General features: G+C 26.3%; 1 protein-coding gene across 1 annotated transcript in view; it reads right to left on the bottom strand.

Annotated features, from left to right (window-relative positions):
* The window catches only part of LOC117174545 (CAD protein), a 179722-nt gene that overhangs the window by 127746 nt on the left and 40584 nt on the right, over positions 1-11392 (bottom strand). The window contains exons 10-11 of the mRNA XM_033363749.1: positions 7191-7758; positions 6721-7096 (exon numbers count right to left, since the gene is read on the bottom strand). Of these exons, the coding sequence (XP_033219640.1) occupies positions 6721-7096; positions 7191-7758 (944 nt within the window). The remainder of the gene's footprint in view (positions 1-6720; positions 7097-7190; positions 7759-11392) is intronic.

The following is an 11392-nucleotide window of genomic DNA, read 5'->3' as shown; positions in this document are numbered from 1 at the left end:
GCTCCAAGGAGATTATGTTGAAAAATAAAAAAAAATTTACCCAAAAAAAATTGTTTTTATACTTCATTCTAAGGACTTATTGAACTACCCTCGTAATAAAAACCCATTTTTATTTTATATTCCTTTACTTCAAATTCAGTGCATATTGAAATTAATAAATTAAAGCGCTTAAATTTCGTTACTTTTCAAGTAAAAACATTGTATTTAAAACAACATTGTTTAATTTTTAACGAAATAGTTAAATTTTCATTTTAAAAAATGAAGATATATTTTCAACAAAATGGTTAAGTTTTTAATCTAAAAAGGACCATTTATCAAACAAGAATGTAATAAGTAAATGTTCAATTGAAAAAAATTAATTTTCAACCAAAGATAAAGACTTTTCTACAAAGTAGTTAAACTTCCAAACAAAATGATGAATTTTTAACTTAAGCATTTAACTGGAATAGTTGAATTTTCACCAAAAAGGGTGAATTTTTACACATGAAAATTAATTTTCTACTAACAAAGATCAATTTTCCGTCAAAAATTGAATGTTTCAACAAAATAGTTGAATTTTCAAACGAAGAGATGAATTTTTAAATAAATTTCTAAATTTTCAACGAATCAAATGATTTTTCAACATAATTGTTGGATTTACTAAAAAATTAGAATCATTTTTTACAAACTTTTAATCAGGTACTTCAATTTCCAAACAAAATCATAAATTAAAAACCAAAAAGATTAATTTTCTACTGAAAATTACGATTTCTCATAAAAATGTATAAACAGGGTGGCCGTTTTAATCGACGAAATAAATCCCCGGTTTTTTCCCGGTCGGAAAACATTTTTCAAGGTCAATGAAATTTAAAAAATAGAACAATAAAGCTAAAATATTTTCCACTTGAGGTAATAAAAGCTGAGCTTTAAGTGAAAGCACCTGAAGTGGAACTGTTAAATTTTGAATTTTTAAAATTGAAATTAAAAATTTTTTGATTAAAAAAATTGATATTCAAATGCTCAATAATTTACGCGTATAAAATTAAAGGTAATAACATTCTGCAATATTGAAATATATAAATGCACGTTATCATTTTCAATGCTCTGAATAAAAAAAATCAATCAATGAAATTTAAAATTTTCAAAATTATATAATTTTAAGGAATTTTAAGCTAGAAACATCAAATATTGAAAAATCGAAAAAAATTTAACTGAACACTTCTTAAACTAGAAATTCAATTATTTTCTTTTTAAATAGTTTAAACATCCTTGAAAAGCTTCAAAATTTTATTTCAAAATCTTGAGAAATCTAGAAGTCGTTTTAAATTGGTTTTAAATTTAAAACTGTTTTGAAAATTTTTTCAGAACTTCTAAGTATCTATCAAAATGAATTGAATTTTTTCTGCAATTTTCAGAAAATCCTGCAAATTTTAGAAAATTTCTTTACAATTTGGATACATTTATTATTTGTGGGTGAAATTAAAACATTTTCTTAAGATTAATAGGAAAATTAAAAATACCTTTCATTTCAAAAAATTATTTTAAGAGAATATTTAAAAAGTTTTTCAAAGATTTAAACAAAATTTTCAAAAAATATTCTAGAAGATTTTAAGAAAAATTTCTAGAAGATTTTAAGAAAACTTTCTAGAATTTGCATGATTATTTTTTATCTTTTTAAAACTCGTAAATATCTCTTAGAATTACTCAAATTTTTTCTACAAAGGTTCATTTTTAAATTATACATCAAAATTTAAAATTTTCACTTACTAAAGACTCTTCTAAATTTGATCGATTCCAGGTTTTCTATGTTAAACAAATCAGTTAAAGATTCTTTACTTTTAAATATTTGGTTTCAATTTACTTGTCTTCAATAAAAATTCAAATATTGCTAAATATTCAATAATTAATCTTTTTTTTAATTCAAAATTTCAAATTGAATGGGTTAAAAATTGAATATTTTAGACTGAAACAATATTTTCATTTTAAAAATCCTATAATTAAAAATATATTTTTATGAAGCTATTTTTAAGTTAAAAATAGTTTATAAACTTTCAATCACACGTTCACATTTATTTAATTACTAAGATTTTCAAATTGAAACCATTTAAGTTTTAACGTTATAATCTGAAAATTCCTAAATTTTAGACTAATTTAAAATCGTTTTGTTTAATTTTTATTACATAAAGTACAAATAAATTTTTAAAAAATTATTTATTTATTGCATAAAAATGTTTTTTTATTCAAAATTTTCAATATGAAAGGCTTTTATTTTTTATTTGTCCAAGTCGTTAAGACGGCATAAAAAATTTTTAATTACGCATTGTAAGCTAAATAATAAATTGAAAAACATAAAAATTATACCAATTATTAGAAAACTGTTTAAATCGAACGTGGACAGGTTTTTCTTCTATAAATTTGTAAAATTCCAGATCAACAAAAAAATTCACTGTCATTTCCCGGTCAAAAAAATTCTCGGTCCAGCGGCCTCCCTGAAATAAATTCCAAACGATACATGTAATATCTGATATTCCAAATAAAAAAGATTTGAATTTAAAATTTTAAAAAGTTGAAATTAACCAAAAGAGACGGTATTGCAAAAAAAAAGAACAAACATTTAGGTTGAAAATTCTACTATTAGGTCCAAAAATCATATTTTTGATTGAAAATACATCACTATGATTACAAATTAATTTCTTTAGCTCAGAATTCGTTACTTTTTAGTTGAAAATTAATTTTTTTAACTGAAGATGTAACTATTACATTTTTGCTTAAAAAGTTATATTCATAGTTGAAAACTAATTAATTTTGCTGAAAACTCGTTTTTTTTTAAATTTACTTTTCTCATTGATAATTGAACTATTCTAGTTTTGATTTGTAACCTTATCTTTTTTGGTTTAAAATTGATATATTTTATTGCAACTATATCTTTTTTGGCCGAAAATTCGTCTTTTGGGTTAAAAATTGAATTATATTATTGAGAATTTATTCTTTTTGACATAATTTTACAAAAAAAAAAAGTAATTTTCAACTAGGTAGATCAATTGTCAAACAAATAGCTGAACTTCAACCAAAAACATGAATTTTGAACGAAGTAGTTCAACTTTTATCAGAGTAAATAGTGAATTTTCAATTTAAAAAAAAAATTAATTTTTAACCAAAAATCGAAGGTACATGTTTAACTTAATACATTTTTTTAACAACAAAGTAAGTTTTTAACCAAGTAGTTAAACTTCTAACCCATGCAATTAATTTGGAACAAAAATAATTAATCTTTAACTTGAATAGTTAAATTTTCAATTAAAAAAATAAATTTTCAGCCAAAAAGATGAATGTTTAACTAAAATGATGAATTTTTCATAACGGACAAAATTATTTTTTAATAAATTGGTTCAACCTTCAACCAAACTATAGAATTTTCTAACAAAAAAAGATGAATTTAAGAACATTATTCCATACCGAAATCTTAATCTGGTAACATTTTTAACATAGAATCTTTTATAAATGAAATAAAATAATTTCAAATTAAGATTAAAAAGTTTCAAATTTATTATCCTTGACAATTAAAGTGGCTCTTTTAGAAATTCCCTGACTTTTCAAAGATTTTTTTTTCAAAATCCGTGACTTTCCGAGTATGGAATAATTCTGTCCAACCTATTTATTCATGGAGGGAATAAAAATTCCAGGACCATAAGCAAAATTCAAGGAATTTCCTAGGTTGTTCCAGATAAAAAAATTCAAGGACTTAAAATTTTTTAAACTTTTATAAATTGTAGAATTCAAAATTCAGATTCAGTTCCAAACATATAAATCCACGTTATCATTTTCAATGCACTAAATTGATGAATAAATCATTGAATTTAAAAACATTCAAAATTATACCATTTTTTAATTCTGTCTACAAAAAAAATAATAAATTTGTAATATGTTGGTGGAAATTCTAACCAGAAAGTACAACTTTTTACCAAAAAAGACAAATCTATAAAAAAATGTATGAATTTTTAACCAAAAAAATAAATTTTCTACCAAAAAAAAAATAATTTCAATGAAAATGATCAATCTTTACCCCAAAAACCGAATTTTCAACCAAATAGTTGAATTTCTAACCATAAGGATGATTTTCCAAAGAAGATTTTTTTCTATCGAAAACAAATTTTCAACAAAATCAATAAATTTGGAGTGACAGAAAGAAATTTTTAACGAAAATGATTAATCTTTCACGAACTACTTGAATTTTTAACAAAATAGTTAAATTTTCAACTAAAAAAAATTCTTTTTCAACCAAAAATGAAACATGCTAAATCAATTTTCAACGAAAGAAATACATTTTTAATAAAAATGATGTACCTTTCATCCAAAAAAATGAATTTTCAACTATGAACCTTAATCTTCGCAAAAAAAATAACCTTGGACAAAATACATTAATTTTTAACCAAATAATTGAACTTTCAATTATAAAAGATCAATTTTCAACCAAATGTCGAATAATTAAATTCTCATTTTAAAAATTACTTTTCAATAAAACAAAGAACGAATTTTCAACAAAATATTGTAACCAAGAAAATTAATTTTCTACCAAAAAACACTAAATTTAACAAAATACATGAATGATAAAAGGATATATTTCGGTTTCCCATCGTATACGAAACTACGAATTTTGCGGACCTTTCTTGATAATTTTCAATTGAAAATTTATTTTTTAACCCAAAAAACCAAATTTTAAGAAAATAGTTAAATGTTTCTAACAAGATTAAGTATCTTCTAAAAAAGGCGTATTTTAATCAAAATATTTGAACTTTCAACTAACAAAACTAACTTGTAAATACCGAATAGAATAGTTTTTTTCAATATTTCTATTTTCATATATTTCATAAAATTTTGACATGTTTATATATTATGTTATCATCTTCCTCATTTTATTCTTGAAAATTGTAAATTTTTTTATAAACTGAACACTTCTTAAATTTAAATTTAAATTATTTTTCTTCAAATGGTTAAAAAGTCCTCCAAATGCTTTCAAATTTTCTTTGAAAATCCTTTTTTTTTTAATTCTGCCAAATTAAATAAATTTCCTTAAAATCTTCCACATTCATTTTTGATAATGTCGTAAATCTTTTTAAATAACAACTCAAAATTATTTTTTCAAAATAAAAATCATTTTCAAATTTCTTAGGAAATGTTTGTTCATATTCTGAATCTATTCACAATTCTTAAAAAGCTTTTAAATTTTTTGTTCGAAATCTGCCAAAATGTAGATTTTGTTTTAAATTAGCCCGCGGGCTATTTACACCGAAATTTAACAATTTTATTAACAAATTACATTTTTTAAGTAGAACAATTAAAATGTAACGTTCAAAATTTATTTTTTAATATTTACTATAATTACTGATTTTAAATAAACAGTCAGATATTCATAAATATCAATTAATTCTTATTTTACTGATTAAGAAATTCCAAATTGAATGGTTTCAAATTGGAATATTTTAGACTAAAATAATAGGTGAAATTTATTAAAATCTTTTAATTATGAATATACTATTTTAAAGTTATTTTAAAACTGAAAATAGTTTATAAAGTTTCAATTGGGCATTTCAATTTGTTTAACTAATAAGATTTTCCAATTGAAATAGTTTACATAATTTTTAACGTTAGAAACTGGAAATTCTAAAATTGCAAACTGATTTCAAATCGTCTTGTAAAGTCAATTCTTATTCACTTTAAAAATTTTAAAGAACAGTTCAATTTTAAAAATCACTATTAATTTATATTGATAGTTGATCAGCTAAAAATATTTCTTATCTCAAATCTTCGATTTCAAACGCTTCTAATTTTTAATGGCTTAAGTCTTTGAAACTGCATTTTCAAATTCTTTCAAATAAAATGTACACTTGATTAAAATGTAAAATGAAAAATTTGTTAAAGTGGAAGATTTTGGAAATACGCATTCTAAAATGAATTACGTAATTTTTTTTTTCAAGAAATAATTTTAATATTAATTACGTATTTAATTGAAAAAGAGCACAATTTAACTAATTATTTTTAAAAACGATGGGAATCACAGTTAAGACATATTTTTGTCTATACATTTTTAAAATTCTCGATCAAAAAATAAATTCACTGTCATGTCTCGGTCTCATAAGATTTCCGGTTTCCCGGTCCATGGGCCATCCTGCGATTGAATCTTAGATAAGAATTCTATCTTAACTTTATAATCAGTTCTTAAATATTGAATACTCCATGTAAAAATTGATGAAAATTTACTTTGAGTTCATTCTTGCTTCAAAATATGTCCATTTAAGTTTATGATATTTTGAAAATCACGAAAATGGAACGATGTTTTTTTTTAAAAAGAAAAATATTTCTGCACAAAAATATGATTTTTTACCTTTCTAGATGTAAATTTTATCTAAACCCCCCGTTTCCAAAAAAGACTTATTTTTAGTATCCAATAAATACTTTAAACTCCTTAACAAAAATCGTTAAAACACTTTTATACGAAAATTAAAATGAATCTTTAAAATCGTACCTATTCGTTCTAGTTCGGATTTTGGTCCCCAGGTGACGTATCGCACTTTAACCATTCCCAATATAAGATGATATCCCATAGTATTTATACTTTATATTATATTTTATATTATTTTATTTTTATATTATTCATATTATATTATTATATTTTAATTATACGCCCTCTATACATATTCTCTGACCTTATCGCGATATTTTTGATGTGTGGAAGTAGCCTACCTGGGCTGAGATATTCCAATGGAATCCAGCTTTCGCGAAAACTTGAAACGATTCTCAGCATCATCAATCGATTCGGGTGCAGTTCCGAGAATCCTCGCCTGCTGTCTGTGCAAATCCATAGCGATATTGTGTGGCAATTGCCCGCCCATTGACAAAATAATACCCTCTGGATTCTCATGGTCATAGATGTCCATCACTGTCTCGAAAGAAATCTCCTCAAAATAGAGCCGATCGCTCATGTCAAAATCCGTGCTCACAGTTTCCGGATTATAGTTAACCATGATAGTTTTGCGACCCAGGTTCCTCAATTCTCGAAGACAACTGACTGCACACCAATCAAATTCCACGGAGCTACCAATTCGATAAACTCCCGAACCTGAAACGTTGAATTACGACTTAAATTAAGAGTCTGAACTCAATGTCAATTGATAACTCTGCAACCAATTGAACTTGATAATCTTTTCACTTGCCAATGACCATCGTGTAATTTCCGGGAAACTCGATGTCATGCTCGTCACCATTGTACGTTAGGTAGAGATAATTTGTACTGGCCGGCCATTCTGCCGCGACAGTGTCTATCTGTTTGACAAATGGGCAAATGTTACTCTCTTTTCGCTGCACTCGAACCAACCTGTCCGAAATTTTCGTCGCCTCGGCAATTTGCTTGTCGGAAAATCCAAGCTTCTTGGCACCGAGCAGCACCTCGTAGGACAATTTCCTCTGCTCTAGTTTCTTAATTTGCAAGTTTTCCAGGAGTGCATAGTAGGAGATGATATTCATCATTTTTGCAAGGAACCAACGATCTATTTGCGTGAGTTCGTATAAGCGGTCAATTGAGTAGCCGGCCTTCATTGCCGCTGCTAGCACAAACATTCGCTTGTCGGTCGGATCCTTCAACTCGTCTTCGTTGACGGATTTGATGAGAGGATCGAAGCCTGTAAAATTCTCGTCAACCATCCTCAGCGCTTTTTGAAAAGCCTCCTCAAACTTGCGACCGATCGCCATTACCTCTCCCACACTCTTCATGCTACTGCCGATCTAAAAAAAGGAGATCAATTTCTTCATCAATTTTCGGCGCTATTAGCCCTTAACCCTTGCTTGACACACTGGGGTACAAAAGACCCAAACATATTTCCAAGTGAATTTTGTGTGCTGAAACTCGATAGAATCAGGTGTAAAGCGCCATCTGACATTAGTTGGAGAGTACTACTATGCCCAACAGCTATTTGCGTCACATTTAGAACGCCAGTACGTTCTCAGTGCTTGACTGAAATCGGCAGGGGTTGCCTGTACCCCAGTGTGTCAAGTAAGGTTGAACATATTAACTTGGAGCTGCTGTTTTTTTGTCGGTGAATTCGAGTCTAAGTGAACAAAACAGTAAGTATGATACCTGATTTCATGCTTTAATTTTTTTTACAATATCTAATATGGTATTTGACATTTTAGATGGCTTATAATTTACCTTCTCGACGCATATGGAACAAGCTGCTCCAAAATGACAAAATGGATGAAGCAGCTTAAATTTTTTGCGATTTTTATCCAAAATTGGAGAAGCTGTGATTTTTCTTCGCAAAATACGCAATTTTACCCACTTTTTTTTTAATCATTTTTTTGGTATACTTAAATTAATTTTTTTTATGAGACCAATATTTCTCTGGAAATTAATATCCAAAGAAGCTATGAAATTTGCAGGTTAAAATACACAATCGTTAAGTTCTTTTAACAGTTTTTCGACTGGGGTACAGAAAACCCAAGTGTGTCAATTACGTCACACAGCGGAATTGTGTCAAGTAAGGGTTAAAGTGCATTGTGGGTGTCTGACACTCAAAGCAATTTTCAAACTCTTATAAACCTTACTTAATTCGCAAAAATTTAGTAATTGTCGCCATCTAGCTTAGTTGGAGGCACTAACTGTAAGTAAAGTCGTTTAGCATACTTAGATCAGAGAACTCATCTCTGCTTAGAGTTCTGAGCCGGTTATATTACTTTGAGAACGGTAACGAGAATTAGAATATTACCGAGAATATAACCGAGAAATAAATTCTCTGAGAATATATGAGAATGCCAGAATTTATTTTATTTAATAGAAAATTGAATTTTTTCGTTAACTTTTCGGTTGAAAATTCAACTAACTTTTTCAAAGTGTGTCTTTTTAATTTTAAATTTTACCTATTCTAGCAGAAAATCGATCTTTTTTGGTCAAAATGGAACTGTTTGGTTATAAATTAAGCTATTACACTATTTTCTTGAAAACTTAACTATTTCATAGAAAATTTACTTTTTGTTTAAAATTTATATTTTGACATTGAAATCACTTTCTGTTAAAGATTTATATTTCAATTTGAAAGGTTATCTCGTTGGTTAAAAGTTTAATTATCTTGTTGAAAATTAATATTTTTTAATTTTAAATTAAACTAGTTGGATCAAAGTTAATATAATTGTGAAATTGTTTTTGTTGAAGCCTTATATTTGGTTGAAAATTTAACTGTTTATTGAAAAATATTTATATTTTTTTTGGTTTGGAATTCATCTTTAAACAGGAAATGTAACTTTTCCATTTTTTAAGATTGATATTTTTTAGTTAAAAAACCGCATTTTTTGTGGTAGAAAATAATTTTTTATTTTGAAATTTCCTTTTTTTGCGTAAAAATGCATCAGTTTCGTGGAAACAGTCATATTTTTTGTTTGAAAATTGAATATTTGTAAAGAAAATTTGTCTACTGATTTGAAGGTTCAATAATTTAGATAAACTTTTATTTATTTTTTGTGTGAAAAATCTTTATTTATTGGAAATTCGTCTTTTTGGTTTTAAAATTCTTTTCTTTTGTTACATAAATTTGATTATTTTTTTATTAAAATATAAACTATGACACTTTTTCAGTGGCAATTTGTCTTTTTAGGTTGAATATTTAACTATTATGTTAAAAATTGAATAATTCTTTTGAAAATTCTAGTATTTCTTTAAAGAGTTATCTTTTAAAGTAGAAACAACTTCTTTTTTGTTGTTGTTTGAAACAAATTAATACATTTGAAAATTTTTAATTTATATATAAAACACTGTTTTACTCCGCTAATAAAATATGTTATGGTAAAATGTTTATAACCTGAACTTATGATTTCACTTTTCATTCTCGGTTATATAACCTGAACTTAAATTCTCAGGAATTTAAGAACTCTAAGCATACTGCGTCAAGCGTCAGTCTACTAGCAGCAACTGCTGAAATTGGAGGTAAAAAAATTGTAGGGCTTCGAACACCCAGTGTGCACTTAGTGAGTGAAAAAGTAATTTTGGAAAAAAAATTTGGTTGTTAAAATTTTATTGGTTTTGTTTTTTACTTTTTGACGTAAGTATATCATATGAAGTGAAATAATTATGTTTTTCGATTATTTTATACTTTTTTTCTTTGTATATTGCTTATAACTTACAGTAGCACGTCATGCGAGAGTAGACTGTGGACGTCTTGAATAAAATACAATTATTAAATTTTATATATATATATATATATATCTTTTTTTCAATTTCTTGTATTTTTATAATAATAAATAGATTTAAAAGGAAAAAATCTGTATCATCATTTTATCATAAAATTTAATTTTCAACTGTGCAAATAAATATCTTTTTTGAAAGCACCCATATTGCAATATTTTTTTAAAGAAAGTATACTATTTCAAAAGTATAGTCATCAATTTTCAGGTTAGAATGATTAAAATTGCGTGAGTTATGCAATTTTATGTTAAAAAAAAAACGTTTTTCACTTTTTTTAAAAATAATTTGTTTAACAAACTTAAAACAAATAAATTGTTATACAATTAACTCTGCCTTATAAAAGATACCTTAAACTATATCGGATAATTTTATTGTGATACCATGTATGCACTTTAAGAGTTAAATTACTGAATAGGCAGGAAAACCACGGATTAATTTACTTGAACGTAACTAATCTTGATACAGAAAGATGCAACACAAACACTTATCTATTCGAAAATTTCGATTTCACAACATATTACATTCATTGGCTTGCATTTACGAGATAAGTTCAAACTCTTTGCAGAATTCGGGGGTAAATCAGAAAATTATTGTAAATTAAAATAATTAAAATTCTAATATCCCAGACTTTACGTCCTAAAAATGCTCTCAAAACAGGATAATTAGGTTAATTTTTCACGAAAATAGGGGAATACATTCTTTTATATAAAATTAATTAAAGTAGTCGGTTTGACAAGAGTCAGAAATCTCAAAAAAATAGTTTTTCTGACTTTAAGAATCAAAATATTTAATTTTGAACATAAATTTTTCTATGGCTTCTTCTCTGACTAAATTGTTTAAAAAAATTTCTTTTAAGGAAAAATGGAAGTGAGAGTATTCCTAACTCACAACTTTCAAGGGAATGTGAAGTTGGAAAAATCAGGGACGGGAAAGTAGGGGATGGGAGAGGAAATTAAGGAAGGAAAAGCTTGGGAATTATGGGAAATAAAGGAGGATAATTAAGGGAAAATTAAGTGGGAAGAGTAACTAAATTGGGGGAAATTAATGGAGAGAAAGTTGGAAAAGTAATGAGAAATTAAGGGAAAAGAAAGTTGAGAAAATTAAGAAAGGGAAAGTTAAGTTAGAGAAGAAGGGGGAAATTGAGGAAGGGAAAGTTGGGGAAGGAAGGAGAAATGGGGGGGGGGG

Source organism: Belonocnema kinseyi, chromosome 6, assembly GCF_010883055.1.
Source record: "Belonocnema kinseyi isolate 2016_QV_RU_SX_M_011 chromosome 6, B_treatae_v1, whole genome shotgun sequence".
Lineage (NCBI taxonomy): Eukaryota > Metazoa > Arthropoda > Insecta > Hymenoptera > Cynipidae > Belonocnema > Belonocnema kinseyi.
The sequence above is the reverse complement of the archived record's forward strand: the minus strand, read 5'-3'. Positions and strand labels throughout refer to the sequence as shown.